The sequence below is a fragment of the Babylonia areolata genome, chromosome 3 (assembly GCF_041734735.1).
Source record: "Babylonia areolata isolate BAREFJ2019XMU chromosome 3, ASM4173473v1, whole genome shotgun sequence".
Lineage (NCBI taxonomy): Eukaryota > Metazoa > Mollusca > Gastropoda > Neogastropoda > Buccinidae > Babylonia > Babylonia areolata.
The window spans coordinates 30,147,870-30,168,976 of record NC_134878.1 but is presented as its reverse complement, the minus strand read 5'-3'; the positions used below and the strand labels follow the sequence as shown (position 1 = coordinate 30,168,976).

At 41.2% G+C, this 21,107-nt stretch overlaps 1 protein-coding gene and 1 pseudogene across 4 annotated transcripts in view; one reads left to right on the top strand and one right to left on the bottom strand.

Moving 5' to 3' along the window:
- Positions 1-2,418: 2,418 nt before the first annotated feature.
- Positions 2,419-21,107, bottom strand: part of LOC143279931 (axotactin-like) — a 178,652-nt gene continuing 159,963 nt past the window's right edge. For 3 of the 4 annotated variants that reach the window (XM_076584272.1, XM_076584275.1, XM_076584274.1), the window contains 9 exons: positions 18,383-18,521; positions 16,051-16,235; positions 13,611-13,773; positions 12,449-12,700; positions 11,303-11,412; positions 9,951-10,074; positions 9,369-9,457; positions 5,455-5,580; positions 2,419-2,677 (listed from right to left, as the gene is read on the bottom strand). In XM_076584272.1, the coding sequence (XP_076440387.1) occupies positions 2,558-2,677; positions 5,455-5,580; positions 9,369-9,457; positions 9,951-10,074; positions 11,303-11,412; positions 12,449-12,700; positions 13,611-13,773; positions 16,051-16,235; positions 18,383-18,521 (1,308 nt within the window). In that variant the 3' untranslated portion in view covers positions 2,419-2,557. The remainder of the gene's footprint in view (positions 2,678-5,454; positions 5,581-9,368; positions 9,458-9,950; positions 10,075-11,302; positions 11,413-12,448; positions 12,701-13,610; positions 13,774-16,050; positions 16,236-18,382; positions 18,522-21,107) is intronic. The other variant, XM_076584276.1, reaches the window with a different exon arrangement.
- On the top strand, positions 4,143-4,254 carry LOC143280699 (small nucleolar RNA U3; annotated as a pseudogene).

Sequence of the window (21,107 nt, the reverse complement as noted above, 5' to 3'; positions counted from 1 at the left end):
AACGAAATCAGTGTGAAAAGAAAAGAAGAGCTGCTATTTGTCACGGCTATTTTTACATCAAAATGTCAGCAGAAAAAAAAGTTTCATTATTATTAGTAATGATTAAACATTTCTTTTTAACTGTAGAAACGAAAACAGTGTGAAAAGAAAAGAACAGCTTATGTGTGTCACGGCTGTTTTCACAAACAAATATCAGCTGCAGAAAAAAACAAAACAACAACCACATTTTCGGCCTTGTATAGACCTAATTACATGAAAAAATGGTTGTCAAGACACATCAATGTTTCATAAATAAATCCTCAGCTGATCGAGGACATATTGCTGTTTTTTAGACTGCAGAACCATTTTGCGATTTTCTGGCAGCCTCCAAACGGAGTCCAAACAATACTGATGGCACAAGCTATAAGCCTGCCCACTTAGTAATCCTCTGATCCACCTTAGCCAGTCGTGGAGTAGTTCCTTCACTGTTTTCTCCCCTTACCTAAAACAGCAGGATTCACCGCAAAAACTGAAGTGAATGTTGGTGCCATTTGCAATGAAAATAGTGGTCAAATCTGCCTCTGTTCTTTTTTTTTTTCCTGCCATCTTATGGTCAAAGTTGCCAGTGTTGAACTGAATTTTTTTCCCTCTAATAATGGATATACATGCTTTCTGAATGACCAGTTTTTTTTACTTTTTTTTTTTTTTTTTTACAAACATAACCTGATTAACTAATTCAAACCTTGTACAGCGACGACAGACAGGTCACATAACACAGCTACAGGTAAAGGCATCAACGCCATAACTCATATTATCGTGACCAAAAGACACTGATCAACACTCACAGTTCAAAGGTGAAAGGTCTTTTAACTTGTTAATGCCAAAGGGACGGTGAATCCATTACAACTGTGTCTAGAACTCGGGACCCTTTAAACTTCCATGACCAAAGCCAGGTACTCATTCACACCTGAGTGGAGTGAGGAAGATCAGATTAAAGTGCCTTTCCTGAAGGATACATCAACATGCTGAAACAGGGCCTCAAACCCTCATCACTGGTGAACACTGGATCACAAGTCCAACGCCTGATTCTGCCCCAGCGCCCCCTTTGAATTGCGCTGGTTACTTCTTAACCTCAAACCTCACAGTAACTCAAACAAGATGAGGAGACATGTATCGGAATGATGAGGGGATGACCACGACTGTACATCATATATTAATTTCCTTTCTTCCTCCACCGGACTGCAGTCTGGATACAATGCCTGTTCTTCTGCTGATACAAAAAAATTATATATATACAAAAAAAAAGACAAAATACAGATGCGCAATATTAAAGGAAGAACAAAACAATAGACGGTGTTCTATTTATAGCCTTGACGGTGTTCTATTTATAGCCTACTTTCTCCCTGTGCAGAGCAGCACATACACACACAAAATGCTGTGACCAGTAAAAACAAAGCATGGCAACACAGTACAAAGTGACAGTTCAGTATAATCACACACACACGCAAATTATACAACAGAATCACACTGACAATCGTCCCTACACAAAACAAAGTTTAAACAAACAAACAAAAATCACTCTTGGAGTGTTAAAAAAAACAACAACCCAGGATGTAACGGTAAATATCAAGGTGCAAGAACATTCCGGAGTCTGCTTCTGGACAGTACAAGACTACAAGACGTTCCAACGCTTCTGATTACATGATTTTTCTAAGACATTGCTGCGCTGTTACACTGTCTGTAGCTCTGCTAGAAACGGTGTGACAAAAAATACTGTGTGCTCTCCCCCTCTTTTCACTGATTTATTGTCTGACTGTGCAGTGACTGTCATGATGTGGCACCACCACAACAAAAATCTCCTGTGATGACAATAAAAAAAATCAAAAAAAATCAATGGTCAAAATGTAATGCAATACGCAATGGCAAAACTCGCACGCACGCACACACGCCTGCACACACACACACACACAAACATACCTAAACACACGTTTCCAGTAGTGCGCACACTCTCACACACACACACACACACACACATACATGCATAAACACACAACATGTTTCCACTAGCACGCACACACACTTGCACTTGTGCACACATATTCACGCAATGGAATTTCAACACACCAAATAAAAAACAAAACAAAAAAAAACCAGCCCAGTTTTGGACATCCAGCGAAATATGTCCACTGCCGAATAAGAATACATTAAAAAAAAAAAAAAAAAAAAAAAGGAGTCGTAAGAACAGGTCCATATAATGACAACAACAACAAAAAAAATCAGGTTGACACGACACAACACCGAGAGAGAGATATATATATACACATCATACACCTTTGTACAACACAAAGCGACACTGACGGACACAACGGAGGGAGTGGAATGGAACGGCAGCTAGGTGGGGGTGGTGGTGTCAGATCGCAGCAGCCTCTGTCGGCTTGGGGAGGACAGGATTGGGGAATCCTCCATGTCGCTGGTAGACATGCTGAACCCGTAAGGCTTGGCGGCCTCCGCTGTGTCGTCATCATCGTCGTCCTCCTCCTCCTCATCAAAATCATCCATGTCGCGGGTCGGGGTGATGTCATCTTCGGTGATGTCCTGGGCGAGACTCTGCCTCGTAGCCACTGTCTCCATTCCCATCCAGCATGCTGTTGGGGTTGCCCTGGGAGTCGTCTGCCGAGGGGCTGCTGTCCTCTGCTTTCTGTGGTCACCAAGCAAAGCTTTACACTCCCTCTTCCCTATGTCTTCCGCTTTCTGTGGTCATCTAGCAAAGCTTTACACTCCCTCTTCCCTATGTCTTCCGCTTTCTGTGGTCATCTAGCAAAGCTTTACACTCCCTCTTCCCTATGTCTTCCACTTTGTGTGGTCACCTAGCAAAGCTTTACACTCCCTCTCCCATGTTACATACATCTGTCTTCTGCTCTTTTTTATCTTTTATTTTTAAAATTTTTTTTTACTTCCTCTCCTTCATAACATATCTGTCCTCTGCTTTCTGCAGTCACTAAGCTAGCTTTACATTCCCACTCCCTTGTAACACATATATATGTCCTCTGCTTTCTGTAGTCACCAATCAAAGGTTTACACTCTCTCTCCCATGTAATATATATATATATATATATATATATGTATGTATGTATGTATGTATCCTTTGCTTTCTGTGCTCACCAATCAAACCTTTACACTCCCTCTCCCCAAATTTCCCCCGCATGTGACAGACTGTAGACCACCTTGCAAGCACACACCCCCCTCCCCCACCCCCCCCACGCCCCAACCCCCTCCCACTTTGCACAAGTTTCAACCTAAAGTTTGGGGTGGGTGTTCACTGGGTCCTTTTACCCATGGCAGTAGCCCACCCCATTTCTTGCTACCACTATACAGTAACGACCACGATGGGAGTAAGAACAAACAGCCGCAACTGCTGAAACATGACGCCGCGTCATGGATTCATGTCAACCTCTCATTTTTTTTTTCAATGACTCATCAACATCTCATGCAGTGTGTTCTCTTCTTTTACCCCCGAAAGCGGAGCATGGCTGCCTATATGGCGGGGTCAAAACGGTCATACACGTAAAAGCCTACTCGTGTGCACACGAGTGAACGTGGGAGTTGCAGCCCACGAACGCAGAAGAAGAAGAAGAAGGAGAGTTCTCTTCTTTATCTCTTGATCTTAACCTGCACCGCTTCGAAAAACAACATGATTACAAACAGCAGAAGGAATTATCATTAGTTTATGGTGTATTGTTTTTCAAGTTGAGGGTTGGTGTTTACACGGTATTTTCTTTTTTTACCCTGTAAAGTTTTTAATCCCAAAAGGGTGCCACGTGGATGTTATCTGGATACTGGGCATTTACAAGGTAGTTTACGGTAGATCTGCCTTCCACTTTCTGTGGTCACCAATTTTTTTTTGAATAAGTTGAATTTTGGGGGCTGTTTAAATTTTTATTAATTTTTTTTATACTGTTGAACATTGAATTTTTAAAAATATAAAATCACTTTGAGATGAGAGACATGAGAGATGAATAGACTTTTTGGGGTTTTTTTTAGCGCAAAACATTGAAAATTATTATTATTCTTTTGGTGTGCAGGAACTTTTAACTTTGACCAGCCCAATTCCTGTGTAAGTACAATTGTTACTAAAGAAAACAACTGCAGCAGACTGCACAAGATAGATCATACTGTTAGGGATCACTTCAAAAGTATGCTCTGCCGACATGTCAGTTAACTCTTGACAGGACCGAGCCCCGTGATGAGGAGAGACAGCCACGCCTTCTGAGCGCAAAGCTGGCAGGACTGACTGTCGGCTGATGGAGAGACTTGAGTGATGGGGGTGTGGGGTGGAGGTGGAAGGTGATTATTCATTCTTTTTGTTGCTTAAATTGTCCGTTAGTGTTAATATTTGTTCTTAATCTGTACACCTTAACACATGTTTGTGAATGTACATGGTCATGTGTGTGTGTGTGTGTGTGTGTGTGTGTGTGTGTGTGTGTGTGTGTGTGTGTGCATCAGTATGTTACAGATGCAATTGTGTGTGGATGCCCCAGTGTTATAGATATACTGAGCATTGTTATATCTTAATGTTAGTTGTTTTTTTATGCTAAATTTTATACCTGTATCTCTTAATCTTCAAGGTGTCATTCTAAAGGACTGTTTCATAACAATAAAAATATAGAACACACACAAAAAAATCAACACAAAAGTAAACAAGAAAAGCAAAATCCATTTTTTTGCAAGCGAAATCAAGCATACATATTCCCACAGTCACAACAGCACCCGAACTGACAAAATGCAAAAACAAATGCATTTAAGCCAAGTACAATAGTTAAAAGTATATATCTTAAAAAAAAAAAAATGCTGATGCAAAGAATGAATTATAAATGAGTAAAAAAACAAAACAAATCGAAGCAATGACTGAAAACCATAGCACTTTCACTAAAATGTCCAAGCCACTTACTTGAACAATACTCCCAACAACAACACTGAAAGCACCACGGTCTGTGAATACACAGGGCACATTTCTGTAACGCTGGTGAGGCTACACGTGTGAGTGACATTTATCCCCACTTTATTGTAAGGGAAATTATTCTCAATGTTCTCCTGTGCCTGGGGCTGGTTTTTAAGTACAGGCAAAATGACCAAGGTTCATCAACACACACTGTTATCAGTCAAAACCCGCTAATGATACTACTGTCTTTCTTAACCCATTCAACCCTAAGGACTTTCCAGACTTAGTAGGTTTCCCTGCCATACTGATGCAGAATTACAAAGAAAAATACTCTGAAACTGACCGATTTTTCCTCCATACTGACACATGGAGACACAGCTGGAAATACTGTAGAAGTAAGCTCCCTTGGTTTGTGGTTTATGCATATGCAGGAATGTGTACACCGTTTTAATGCAACAAATTTGGACGCCAGGGCATTGCTGGGATTGAGGGCTGAATGGGTTAAGCAGCGGCGCCATGAGAAAAGTGGTACAAACCTCAGAGAAGGAGGAAATCCTCTCAGAAAGGCTACTGACATGAGAAGGCTCCTGCTCGTCCTCAATGGGATCCAACAGGAACAGGGGAACATCCTGAACCACAACCTCGAAATACGACATTTCTCCCTAAAAGACAGGCACACACACACACACACACACACAGACACACACACATGCATGCACACATATCACAGCTGGCTGAAGGGTGGGCATCACATAAGCAGTGCCACACTGACAGAACACAGTCATACAACAAAACAGAATGCAGCAGAGGTAATGCGCCCGACAAGAGCAAGTCTTCATGGGGTTCAAATCACACATACAGACCAGAACTTTTACTTCTCCCCCCAACCCCTCCGCCCTCCACTAGACTTTAAACTGTGGTCTGGGTGCTAGTCTTTCAGATCAGACAATAAGCCATGGTCCCCTGTGCAGAATGCATTTGGCCCCATGTAAAAGAAACCACGGCAACACAAGGGTTGTCCCTGGCAGAATTTCGTTGGAAAATCCACTTTGATAGTCAAATAAACACAACTAAAAAAAAAAAAAAATGTGGCACTGCATTGAGACAATATAGTCTCCTGGGGAAAAGCAGATATCTGTTGTGACAATACAATACAAGACAAGACAAGACAATATGACCATCTGACGTCAATGCTGGCTTCACAGTCAGCACAATCTTGTGGACACATTAGACAAGAGGAGAGGTTTTCAGCCAAACACCAAGTAAATAAACAAAGAAAACACAAACAAGCAAACATGTGGCAAACAAAACCAGAACACGCATGTACCAACTTAATTCATGCTCCAAAATACCTTTGCTCCAAATGGCTAAAATAGTAAGAAAAAAATACAGGAACAAAATAAATAAGATTTTTTTTCAAGGAATGGCGAAAAATCAAATTATATATAAAAGATAGAAAATAAAACTGTATGAACCCAATGACAATAACCAAAACAAAACAAAAAAAGAAAAAAAAAGAAAGAAAAAAAGAACAAATTAAACAATTTCAAAATCACAGTTATGCAAAAACGTGTGTTGATGTGCAAAAACATGTGTACTCTCTCTCTCTCTCACACACACACACAAACACACTGCAGCATGCATTCAACACACACACACACACACACACACACACACACACACTGCAGCATGCATGCAAGATGTAGGCACACCACCATCACAGGCAAGCCAACCAAAAGTGCCGTTACATAGGGTTGGGCAGGAGCACAATTAACCCTTTCACCGCCAGTCAATTTAGAGTACAAAATTCCCTTGTGGTATAAACACAGAAAAGATAGTGGCTAAGAATAGCTGGGGATTCCCCCTGCAATGTATAGAAAATATGGCCTATTCTACCACTGAACATTAAGAGCAGTCGGTTCATAGGTAACAGACTAATGAATGATCACCTTTCAGTGACATGGGTCCTCAACCACGCCTGTGCACAAATGTCAGCTTGGCGGTGAAAGGGTTAACACAGGCCACAACATGCATCAACAAAATTCTTGAATGCCAGAGTCTAGAACTGTTCAATCCCTTGTGATTGTTTTTTTGTTGTCTTTTTTTGTTTTGTTTTGTTTTTCTGAAAATGTTAAGATGTTAACTGACACTGCAGAAGGTTTGCTGCACAGTTCAACAGGACATGTATTATAGTTGTTGGATGTTTAGCTTCCCTTTTTTCTTTCTTTTTTTTTGCCTCCTCCATCATTATTTCGCTTATGTTCCATACCTTTCCACTTTTATTCTAATTATGATTTACTAAGTCTATTCCAATTATTAACATCCCCTGTCCCCCACCCACCCCCAGCCCCCCCATCTCCCCACCCCTCTCTCTCACACATACACACACGTGAGCATTTAACATGTGTCTATTCCTAAACGAACCTTTTCTCATCATCCCACTCCCTTTTCACACTTCCCTCTGGGGGTTTTTTTCTGTGTCTAGTATCACTTAAAAAGTGGGTAAGTTGTAAAACTGCGGACTACCGCTATGCAATGAAAAATATTATCAAACAGAAATGGATTATACAATGTTTCCTGATAATGCCGAACCAGACAAAAGGAATTTGTCGATCTGGGTCTCTTCCTGGGTACTTTGTATTTCAAAGGTTAAAAAAAAAAAAAACACCCCAAAAAACAGAGTTCCTACCATCTTAATACCGAGCTCTAAACAAATGTTGCTTTGTAATTTGAAAAACCTAGCCAAACCGATCATGCAGGCAAGCCATCTAGAACTTTTTTTTCTTTCTTTCTTTCCATCTTAAACTACAAGACTTAAATTCTGTTGTCTAATAAAAGCACATTGATTTATGTGACACTAGAGATCTAACAGCTTGCATATTGCGATTGCTTGTTTCCTTTTTTTTCTGATAGCAATAAACTAATAGGCTAAAAAAGAAGTCATAAAAAATGGGGTCACATAACCTTTATGACCTTGTGTGTGGGGGCAGTGGGGTGAGGGGTTGGGCAGAGGGTGGAGTAAGTGTGTGGGTAGGTGGGTGCTGATATAAAGATTATAATCCCTGAGAATGTGACAGTAGATAGTAGGAATGTAGCATGGTGATATGCAAACTTGTTTATAAATATATACTATTATCTTCAATGCTCTACAAGACCTGGTTAAAATTACAAGTGTGAATTTTCCATTAAAAAACCCCAACTTTTCCCAGCATAGAACATATAGCAAACTGTGTCAGCAGTGAAAATGTTAAAACACCACACATACGACTAAATGACTTCCAGGCCTAGTGTATGAAATATGGGGAACAAAATCTATCTGCAAGAGTCAGTACAAAAACACAACTAGATTCATCCTTTCATATTTTGCAACATTTTCCTTACTCACAGACTACTAACAAACATAACTTTCTCACCTTGTTTACCTTAGCGACTTTAAAAATACACAAACATAACTTTTTCACCCAGTTTTTCCCTAGCGACTTTAAAAACCAACCAACGTAACTTTCTCACCTTGTTTACCTTAGCGACTTTAAAAATCCACAAACATAACTTTTTCACCCAGTTTTCCCTAGCGACTTAAAAAACCCACAAACATAACTTTCTCACCTTGTTTACCTTAGCGACTTTAAAAACTCATGAACGTAATTTTTTTCAGTTTGTTTACACTAGCAACTTTAAAATACTCACAAACATAACTTCTTCACCTTGTTTTACCTAGCAACTTTAAAAACTCACAAACGTAACTTTCTCACCTTATTTTCCTTGGCGACTTTAAAAACCCACGGACGTAAATTTCTCACCTTGTTTACCCTAGCAACTTTAAAAACTCACAAATGTAACTTTTTTATACTGTTTTCCCTGGCAACTTAAAAAATTCACGAACGTAACTTTTTCACCTTATTTTCCTTGGCGACTTTAAAAACCCACGGACGTAACTTTTTCACCTTGTTTTCCTTAGCGACTTTAAAAAGTCACAAACCTAACTTTTTCAGCTTGTTTTCCCTAGCGACTTTAAAATACTCACAAACATAACTTTTTTCACCTTGTTTTACCTAGTGACTTTAAAAACTCACAAACATAACTTTCTCACTTTATTTTCCTTGGCGACTTTAAAAACCCACGGACGTAAATTTTTCACCTTGTTTACCCTAGCGACTTTAAAAACTCACAAACATAACTTTTTCAGCTTGTTTTACCTAGCAACTTTAAGAACTCACGTAACTTTCTCACCTTATTTTCCTTGGCGTCTTAAAAAAAAAACAACCCACCAACATAACGTAACCTTTTCACCTTGTTTTCCCTAGCGACTTTTAAACGCTCACAAACGTAACTTTTTCAAGAAATGGAAAGTATGTTTCAAAACGCTGAGGGCAACAAACATCAGCTGCAGGAGTAAGGTGGAGGCTGCTGCCAGCAAGAGGAAGAAGACAGAGGACATGCCCATACGTACGAAGGACAGCGTGGGTCGTGTGGGTTTGGGGGTCCACTCCGCCTCCTGCTGCTCCGGCACGCTCGTCACGCTCTCCATCTGCTCTGCAACTGGTGACGACACACCGCACAGCGTCTCTCGTCAGGTCATGATAAATGCATAAACAAATAACAAAGAAGGAAACAGGATGTGAAATGATATATTTAGCATTTGGAAATAATGTTGTTTAGCCTTTTTTCTTTTTTCTTAATGGTCGCATGTTGCTATTTCTGTTTTCGATGTTCAAAATTTAAAAAAAAAGGGTTAATTAAAAAATCTTAAAAAAGGGAAAAAAAGAAGAAAACATATAACAGGAATCAATGAGTTATTCAACCAATCAGTGCTCATCAGTAAAGTTTCACTTTCAAGAATGTGTGAAAGCGTGACGACTGATCTACGTAAGCCACACCGCGTCGGCTTAAAAATGCCTCACTAAACCTAGGTTTGTATAAATCATCAAAATAAAATAAAATAAAATTTTATAGTTTACGTCTCCAGATATGACAGAAACCTTCAAAACAGTGATTCACGTATAACTAGGGATGAAGCCAAGTGGTTACACACCATTGCTTTTAGCGTTCTGTCGTCTCTCTAGCTCCTCCAGTACTTCAGAGATAGATGAGGCGGGTCGCTGTTTCCGTTTGTTGAAAATGGGATGTTCAAAGATGAAGTCTGTGTCTGCCTTGGGCTGCACACAGACACACACACAGACACACCATCATCACATGTTTAACCCCTTTCTTATCGAAAAATGGGATGTAAAAATGGGATGTTCAAGTTCTGTCTGCACATACATCATGACATGTTTAACCCTTTTCTTGTCTAAAAATGTGATTTTCAAGTAAAAATCACACACACACACACACACACACACACACACACACACACAACACACAATCACTGGTACAACATCACCCATGTATCAACACGTTTCACTCACTCAGAACAGTGCATTTTCTTCCTTTCTTTTCCCCACAGATGACCCATTGTAAGGCATAGGAATTAAAAAACAACAACAACAATTACCACACATAATATCAGGAAATGAAACTTTCAGAACTCGTCATTTCCATCATTCTCATTCAACCTTTTGAACATAGATCAAAATGTTGATGGAAACACCAGAGTTAAATCATTTCTCTTCACTGGAAGATTATGGTCACTGAAAGTGCTTTTGTCTTCATGGTGATGAGTGAAACCTAACGTAGAACATGAGCCACAAAATCTTTTAACTCACTCCATACGAATAGTTTTCTCCCTTGCTTTCCCCTGCAGACGACCCATTTGTTAGGGTTAGGAAATAAATCACAAAAAATACAAAACACAAAGTAACTGAATAAAACTCCCTGTACTTGACCCACTGACCCCTCTTCTAACGTCGTGTGTACGCCCACCCCCCTCCCTCTCTTCACAGCCCTCAGACACTGAGTCACTGTCAGTACCTTCTTGCTGGTAGCATTCTTCGCTGCAGATACTTTATTCAATGTCTTCATCATCCTCATCGATGTCGAAACCTTCAGTTTGAAGCATTTCAATCACTTCAGCAGCAGTAAAAAGCCGCTGTTGTGACGTAGTTTGCTCCAAAAATTTCCACTTCTATCACCTGCAACGCCATTTTTGATACACATGCAGATTAACTTGCCATGTGGGGTACCAAGGTCAACAGCTGGCCAGCGAGTGTACGGTCACTGAAACCTCACAGAGAAACTTTTCATTTGACCCTTTACACGTTCGCAATACCCGGTGCAGCTTCGATTTTTAGGCTACCCCATGAGGAAAACGTGGACAAATTTTTAATCATCGAAACCGCTGAAATGTTCTGTCGTCTGGAGTGAGTTAAACTTTCCCTCACACCCGTACGTTCACCATTTTCATCATAAACTGAGTGCATGAGTAGCGCCCTCCACCATACCTACCATACTTCCCACACTGTTTCTGTTGGAAGCCACACTGTTTCTGTTGGAAGCCACACTGTTTCTGTTGGAAGCGGGTTCCACATGATTAGTCACATCAGGCTTGGCCGCAGCTGAAACACAGACCACAACAAACACACTTTCATTTCAGTTCAAAAGACTTTATCATAATCTGCTTCAAACACAGTTTAAAAAAACAACTTTATTTCTTTCAAGCACACTTAAAACAGAAACTGAACGAAATCAACAAATCAAAACTACACATGTTCTGGAATACAGTGTGTGCTGCAGCATCATCAAAGTCCTTTATACCTTCTCTTCCTCCTCCTCTCCTCCACTCTTTCTCTGGCTTCCCTTTGCAGTTTTGCTCACTCTGGCCTTTTCCCTTGCCTACACCCCGCACGAAGTGGATCAACAATTTGATCCATTTGCGCTCTACAGGACCAAGGTATCGCACTGTGTCAGCTGGTGTCTACAGTATCATCTGGGTCATCATAATCGCCTCATTTGCATGTCTTTGGCCAAGAGTGGTCAAGACCTTATCATGACTAACACCTAAGGCTGAGAGTGACCAAGACCTTATCACGACTAACTCTTAAGGCCAAGAGTGGCTAAGACCTTATCACAACTTACACATAAGGCAAAGGGTGGCTAAGACCTTATCACCACTTACACCTAAGGCTAAGAGTGACAAAGACCTTATATTGACTCACACTTGAAGACAAGACTTTATCACGACTTACACCTATGGCCAAGAATTGCCAAGACCTTATCATGACTTACACATATGGCCAAGAATGGCTAAGACCTTGCCTCGACTTACACTTAAGGCCAAGACCTTCTCATGACTTACACCTAAGGCCAAGAATGGTCAAGATCTTATGTCGATGACACCTTATGTTGACTGATACTTAGGGAAGAGAGTGGCCAAGCCCTTATGTTGACTGATACTTTAGGCCACGAGAGGCTGAGAGCTTACCATGACTTATACCTAAGTCCAAGAATAGCCAAGACCTTGTGTTGACTTATGCTTGAGGCCAAGAGTGGCCGAGACCTTATCACGACTTACACTTTATGCCAACAGTGGCCAAGACCTTATGTCGACTGATACTTAAGGCCGAGAGTGGCCGAGACCTTATCACGACTTACGGCGGGGACCGAGGGTGGCAGAGATCATGCTGAACTCATCCAGCTTGGCCAGGTGGTCTTTGGGCACAGCTGGGGCGGGGGTGGGGGTGGCGGTCATGGGGGCCACCGAGTGGTAGGTCAGCGGCTGCTTCAGCTCAATGTCCACCTCCTTCTTGAAGCGGTAGTCACGGCGCCGACGCCGCTTGCAGCACGTCCACAGGGCCAGGATGACCATGGCCAGCAGGATCACCGCAATGATCAATACCACAATGACTGAAATGGGAAAAAAACCCCAACAGATTATGTTTAAGAACAAAAAAATCGTAAGTGTGTATGTGTGTGATTGATCGATACCACAATGACTGAAACTGAAAAAAACCCAACCAGATTATGTTTGAGAAAAAATTAAAAACCCATAAGTGTGTGTGTGTGATTAAGTGATCGACACCACAATGACTGAAATGGGGAAAAAAACCCAAACCAGATTATGTTTGAGAAAAAATTAAAAACCCATAAGTGTGTGTGTGTGATTAAGTGATCGACACCACAATGACTGAAATGGGAAAAAAAACCCAAACCAGATTATGTTTGAGAAAAAAACAAACCCATAAGTGTGTGTGTGTGATTAAGTGATCGACATCATAATGACTGAAATGAAAAAAACAACAGATTATGTTTAAGAAGAAAAAAAATCACGTGTGTGTGATTAAGTGATCGACACCACAATGACTGAAACAGGGAAAAAAAGGGATTATTTCTAAGAAAAAAAAAATCATAAGTGTGTGTGTGTGTGTGTGTGTGTGTGTGTGTGTGTGTGTGTGTGTGTTCAACACATTTTTTACCATGACTTGTACAGAAATATCTGCATTATTTAGGCTTTTTCATGTGATATGTATGATGTGTGTGAAAAGTCTGTGATGACTGTGTGTGTGTGTGTGTGCACGCGTGTGCGTGTGTGCATGTGTGTGAGTTTTTCATTTGAGCGTTTAAATGCACATTTTAAACGTTGACATTGACACTGTACAGGGTAATTGAGCATATTTTTTCGCAGAAAAGGCCCTTTATAATTTGAATAATTATTAACATTATCATCACTATTGATATTATCATTATCATCATCATCATCACTGGTGACCACTGGATCAAAAGTACAAAGCCACGTCGCATCCCGAGAGATACTCACTGACGATGTAATCACTGGGTTCAGCCCCAGCCTTGTGGAACACGATGACAGCAGAACCATTGGTGGTGGTGGTGGTGGGTGGGGGGGTGGTGCTGAGGCGGAGGGAGGGGCTCAGAGTCACCAGGCGTGCCGGACCCACCTCCCAGGGTGGCATCGTCAGCACCTGTCGTCAGCCACACACACCTTCACTGTTTGCTGCAGTTTTTGATTGACTGGTCTGGACGGGCGCAATAGCCGAGTGGTTAAAGCGTTGGACTTTCAATCTGAGGGTCCCGGGTTCGAATCACGGTGACAGTGCCTGCTGGGTAAAGGGTGGAGATTTTTCTGATCTTCCAGGTCAACATATGTGCAGACCTACTTAGCACCTGAACCCCCTTCGTGTGTATACGCAAGCAGAAGATCATGCACACCCCTGAAAGCGGTGTATGGCTGCCTACATGGCAGGATAAAAACGGTCATACACGTAAAAGCCCACTCGTGTACATACAAGTGAACGTGGGAGTTGCAGCCCACGAATGCAGAAGAAGAAGAAGATTGATTGGTCTGTTGTTGTTTTTTTTCATTTCTATGTCCTCATCGTTAGCACCTGTCGTCAGCCACACACACCTTCACCGTTTGCTGCAGTTTTTCACTGATTGCTTTGTATTTTTTCATTTCTATGTCCTCATGTGCTCTTCTGTGGTATAAGAATTAGTACTATTTCACGTGAGGCGCATAGAGTTAGAGCCCATTTATGGGGAGTTTGTGCCATATAAGTACAGTTTATCAGTATTATCACTATGTATGATGGTCAGTCATGTCTGACTATGACCATCAGAACAGCAGAGGAGGTAACTGCTGTCCCCACTGTCTCAGCTACAATCTGATTACAGTGGAGAGTGTCTTGCCCAAGTTACATCCCCACTCTCTCCGCCAAGAGGGTTTTAGGACAGTCGGCATTGGGGATGGTCCCCAAAGGCCAACTAGCCCCCAAGGCTGCAGTACAAAGAGCTAGTTCAATCTTGCCTCCTAGTTTGAGAGTCATAGTCCTTTACAAAAGACTAAACTGTAAATGGATTCCCACTGCAGTGGAGAAACCATTGATCATACAGCTCTCACTTTGCTGTTGGCCCAATGTCAAACTTACATCAATCTGTGATATTAGCCGAGTGTTGAGCCATTACTGATTGATATGGATACATATATATATAGTTCCTATTCTCAAGGTCAGAGACCAAGCTCTAAGCGGTTTACAACATGGTGTCATTTGCACAACAGGCTGCCTTCCTCTGACTGAGAGCTGCCTTTAGTTGCTCATCATTCATTTCCTGTGTCATTCAGTCAGACTTTAGACATATACGTACATGTATATTTTCATGGGAAAGGGAGATGTCAGTCACCACAGTCATAACATCCCTCATGCACGAACCAGAATTCTTAATCATCCCCTCTTCTAGACCTTGAGTGGTGGTCAAGGTGCTAGCCTTTTCGATGAGATGATAAACAAGAGTTCCCATGTACTCCATGCTCTTAGCGCACATGCAAGAACACAAGCAACAAAAAGGTTGTCCATGGCAACACTCTGTAGAAAAATCCACTTTGATATCAAATCAAATAAAACTCACAGACAGAAGAAAGAAAAAAAATATATGGGTGGTGCTGTGCTGTGTTTGTGCTCTCTCCTTGTTGTCACAGAAAGTAATGCGATACAACACAATTCAACGCAATACAATACAATACAATATAATGCAATACAACACAATTCAACGCAATTCAACACATTACAATGCAATGCAATACAATGCAACAATAAAGTTTGCTGTCTTGGTTAATTGAGATGTGAATCACCACAATCACAACACTATCAACACACCTTGCTTTACAATGTTCCCACCTGCACCAACAACAGAACAATAATGCTTGCACTTTTCCGGACCTTATTTCTCAGCATCTGCATCAACGCGCATCCCAACAGTGAAAGCATCTGAATCACTTTGTTGTTGTTGTTTAAAAAAAACAAAAAAAAACCCCACAATGCTCCGATACTGTCTTTTTCACTGCGCAAAAATTTAACAATCATGCTTGATATATCATTGAGGTAGGCATGTGTGCATGCATGTACGCAAAAACAGGGGCAGATTCATAGACACACACACACACACACAATCATACATACACAGATGCACACAAACACACACGCATCCATGGATGCACACACACACACACACACACACACACACACAGACACACTCCCCCACTCACAAACACACAGAGATTCACATACATACACACACAACACATGCACAAAAACGCACACATATTCACACACACACACAGCACACACACACACACAGCTAGATACACCTCCCCATCCCCCCCTCTGCCCCTCCTCCACCACTTCCCCCCCACCCCCTCCACACACACACACACACACACACACTGTTAATCACCAATCCCTTACCTCAAAGCCCTCACTGATGAGGTCCGCGTCCTGTGGAGGTGTAGTGGCCTTCACCAAGGACGACGTGGTGACAGAACAGCTGTCCACCTTGCCACCGTACACCGTGATGTCGGGACTGTTCAGGTGGAAGTCCTTCAGAGAACGGATCTTCAGGTCCAGGTTGGCCTCTGGAATGAACACTGTGTCTGCACACACACACACACACACACACACACACACACACACAGAGTTTCACTTTTTCAGGCTACAGTTTCTCAAGGAGGCGGCACTGCGTTTAGACAAATCCATATACACTACACCGCATCTGTGAGGCAGATGCCTTATTATTATTATTATTCTTTTTTTAGTTTCAGTTTCTCAAGAAGGCATCACCTCATTCGGACAAATGCATACTTATACGCCACACCACCACTTCTGCTAGGCAGATGCCAGACCTGCAGCATAACCCAATGTGCTTAGTCAGGCCTTGAGTGCATGCATATATATATATACAAAAATAAGATCCATAATTTAGGGATAGTCACATTTATTAAACGTCATCCTGCTCACTGAATCCACTGAAATCTTTGTCTTCAGTGTCCGAGTTGAAGAGAACCAGCACAGCTTCCTCCGCCATCTTGTCACTGACTTCAGCCTCTCTTTCACTTTATGAACATGAACACAAAGTGGAGGTCACTGCTGATTCGCTGCTTGCACTGTCATCTGCTTGGTTGATCGTCTTCAATTTGAAGGCTGCATCATAGGCATTACGTCGCGTTTTCGGCATGATGAGGGTGTACGCTTGAGCAGAGTAGAACTGAATGCTGATCTGAAGGCTTTAATGTGTGTGGATTTGATTTATAAAACGTGAACAGTTAGCACACTATCCTGAAGCTCATCCAAAAATTCATGGACAGAAATCATGATTTTGGTGAGTTGAAGGGCAGCTAAGAATAGACGAGAACGTGACACTCCCGGGATCGTTAAAATCCTCAAATAAGCTGCATCATTGTATAAGCCACAGAGGTTGAAGCTGGGGTAAAAAGTCGCGGCTTAGAGACCAAACTTTACGGTATATATATTTGTGTGCCTATCAGAGTGGACTTCTTCTTCAGAATTTTTCTGCCAGAAGACAACACTCTTGTTGTCATGTTTTGTTGTTGTTGTTTTTTCAGTGTACCAAGTGTGTGCTGCACATGGGACCTCTGTTTATCGTCTCATCCAAACGTCTCAACAATCAATTTGATTTTTCAGTCACACTTTGGAGAAAGGGTGAGAGCAGGATTCGAACCAAGAGGCTCACAGACTCTGTACTGACAGACGAGTGTCTTATCCATTCTGACACCTTCCTCTTAACTAAAGTTAAGTGCACACACGCATGCACACACGCACGCACGCACACACACACACACCCACCCAAAATCTTTCAAGTCACCATGTCGTGGTGTACTTTTTGAACAGCTGGGTGGCATTTCTTTTTGTCACAACAAATTTCTCTGTGTGAAATATGGGTTGCTCTCCCCAGGGAGAGCACTTCGCTACACTACAGTGCCACCCTTTTTTTTTTGTAATTTTTCCTGCGTGCAGTTTCATTTGTTTCTTGTGAAACTGAAACTAAAGAAATAATAATAAAATCAAACAGAATAAAAAAAATTTAAAAAAAGAAAGCTTCAGTTTCAGTTTCTCAAGGAGGCATCACTGCGTTTTGACAAATCCATATATACTGCATCACATCTTGCTAGGTTAACAGATAGTTCCCATGTGTTTAATGGAAATCATTGTATGGCATATGTTCTTTTCCATTGTGTTGCTTGACACACAGTAAATAAGCTAAGTGTCAACAGTTATATGCAGATGCTTAATATATAATGCTTATTATGTGGAGTGATGGCCTAGAGGTAACGCGTCCGCCTAGGAAGCGAGAGAATCTGAGTGCGCTGGTTGGAATCACAGCTCAGCTGCCGATATTTTCTCCCCCTCCACTAGACCTTGAATGGTGGTCTGGATGCTAGTCATTCGGACAATAAACTGAGGTCCTGTGTGCAGCACGCACTTAGCGCAAGTAAAAGAACCCATGGCAACAAATGGGTTGTTCCTGGCAAGATTCTGTAGAAAAATCCACTTCGATAGGAAAAACAAATGAAACTGCACACAGGAAAAAATTACAAAAAAAAAGGGTGGCGCTGTAGTGTAGTGATGCGCTCTCCCTGGGGAGAGCAGCCCAAATTTCAAAATCCATATACACTCCACCGCATCTGCAAGGCAGATGCCTGACCAGCAGCATAACCCAACGTGCTAAACCAAAAGAAAGGAAAAGAAAAAGGGGAAGTAACAAGGACAGAGAGGAGCGTACTGGAGATACAGCCTGTGAAGTTGGTGATGTGATCAAAGGTGTTCTCGGCGTCTGCCAACACCCCTCCTACGATGATGGTGTCGATCTGGTCCAGGTCATAGTCAGGGTAGGCGATGCTGGCCTTCTTCACACCGTCCAGCTGAAAACATTTGATTTCATTTGATTTGATATGGATACTTACACAGCGCTTATCCTCGGTCAGAGACCAAGCTCCAAGCGCTTCACAAACTCGGGGTCATTTACACAACAGGCTGCCTACCTGGGTAGAGCCGACTGACGGCTACCATCGGGCGCTGTTTACTCATTTCCTGTGTCATTCAGTCAGATTTCAGGCACGCACACATACACACTCAAACAGACATGTAACAATTTACGTATATGACCGTTTTGTTTATTTACCCTGCCATGTAGGCAGCCATACTCTGTTTTCTGGGGGTGTGCATGCTGGGTATGTTCTTGTTTCCATAATTCACCAAACACCAAACATGGATTACAGGATCTTTAACATGTGTATATGATCTTCTGCGTGCGTATACACACTAAGGGGGTTCAGGCAGTAGCAGGTCTGCGTGTATGTTGACCTGGGTCATTTACACAACAGGCTGCCTACCTGGGTAGAGCCGACTGACGGCTACCATCGGGCGCTGTTTACTCATTTCCTGTGTCATTCAGTCAGATTTCAGGCATGCACACATACACACTCAAACAGACATGTAACAATTTACGTATATGACCGTTTTGTTTATTTACCCTGCCATGTAGGCAGCCATATTCTGTTTTCTGGAGGTGTGCATGCTGGGTATGTTCTTCTTTCCATAACTCACCAAACATGGATTACAGGATCTTTAACGTGTGTATTTGATCTTCTGCGTGCGTTTACACACTAAGGGGGTTCAGGCAGTAGCAGGTCTGCGTGTATGTTGACCTGGGAGATTGGAAAAATTTCCAACCTTTACCCAACAGTTGCTGTTACCGAGATTCGAACACAGGACCATCAGATTGAAACCACTCAGCTATTGCACCCATCAAACATGTATGTACACAGGTCCACGTCTCTCGCCACGTCACTCGGACACAGCCCTCCCCTTGACATGTCACACCTTCAAAGTTACGTCAACATGTGTCATCATATAAAACTGGTCTGTCTCTGCTGGTCTGATATATATATATATATATATATATATATATATATATATATATATATATATACGCACTTTTTTTTTCTTTTGTTGAGGGGGTGGGGAATGGTAGGGGTGGGGGGTGGGGGGCTGGGGGGGCTTTATGACTAAATTTTATTTCATTCTTTCTTCCAATGATAAAAAAAACAACAACCACTGATACTATTTACTTGAAAGATACTTAATATTGATGATGATATGAAGATGTTGATAATAATAATAACAATAACAATACCGTTCATAATGAGAATACAAATGATAATAACCAAAACAACACAACAAAAATAATAACAACACATAATAATAACAATGACAATAACACAACAACAATAATAATAACAATAATGAAAACAAGAATAATCATCATCATAATAATACTTAATAATAATAATAATATTGTAATGGTCTATGTCATTTTAACTAGGTCGATACTGAGCCCCCCACCACCCCACCCCCACAAAAAAGTATGTGTACATCTATTACATAATAACACCAGTCTGTAAATCAACATTGTTTCTTTTTTTGTCTCCACTTTTGCTTTCTATCATTTGTTAGCTGCACTTCTGTTCTTTGTAATATGTAATAACTGTATGTTAAAAAATCTTAAAATAAATACGTCTCTCTCTTTCATCACCACATTAACAAATAAGAAATTGAAAGCTGAAAGCAAATTCATCACATTCTAAATGAATGGCAACGCTGAAAAGCATTTGAACAGTAACAACAGAATTTATAATGTTTGGGGGGCTGAATTTTTTTAATCTTATATTATTGATTAATGTAACGTTTTGAAAAAAATAACTGACTAAAGTGAGGTTGAAATAAACAGATAATTTATGTGATGTCACGAGTTCTTCTTCCCTGAAAATGCACTAAAACATGCACACTTGTTGTAGTTCTCATCTCTTCATCGACACATGCACACATACACTCACGTACATACACTCAAACATACACATATACAAAGACAAATTCATGCACACATACAAACACATACACACGCTCAAACACACACACACACACACACATGCGCACACATTAAGTTTGAATGGATTATCCTAAAATTGAAAAAATAAATGATGAGATCTTTTAGTATGCATAAAAAACATAAATATGATGAGTCAATGATGTGTTATTTTCTGGATTATTCACTGATATCGTTTATCGTAAGTATCTGGGTGTTTTTTTGTTGTTGTTGTTTTCGTTTTTTCCTTTGCTTCCTTTCCAACAATATTGCTTGAGTCATCAATTTGTAACCCTGCTGAAAAAGTTCACTTGATCAAATATAATAAATGACATAGACTGCAGAAAACCCAAAATATGTTGAATTGAACAGACATGCACAAACATAGCACTAGCACATGCAAAGATATAGACACACACACATACACACAAGCACACACATATGCACATACTAATAGATATACCTAGCCGCACGTGCACACACACACACACACACACACTAACAGATATACCTAGCCGCACATGCATGCACACACACACACACACACACACACACACACCATTCTGCATCTATGCATGCATGC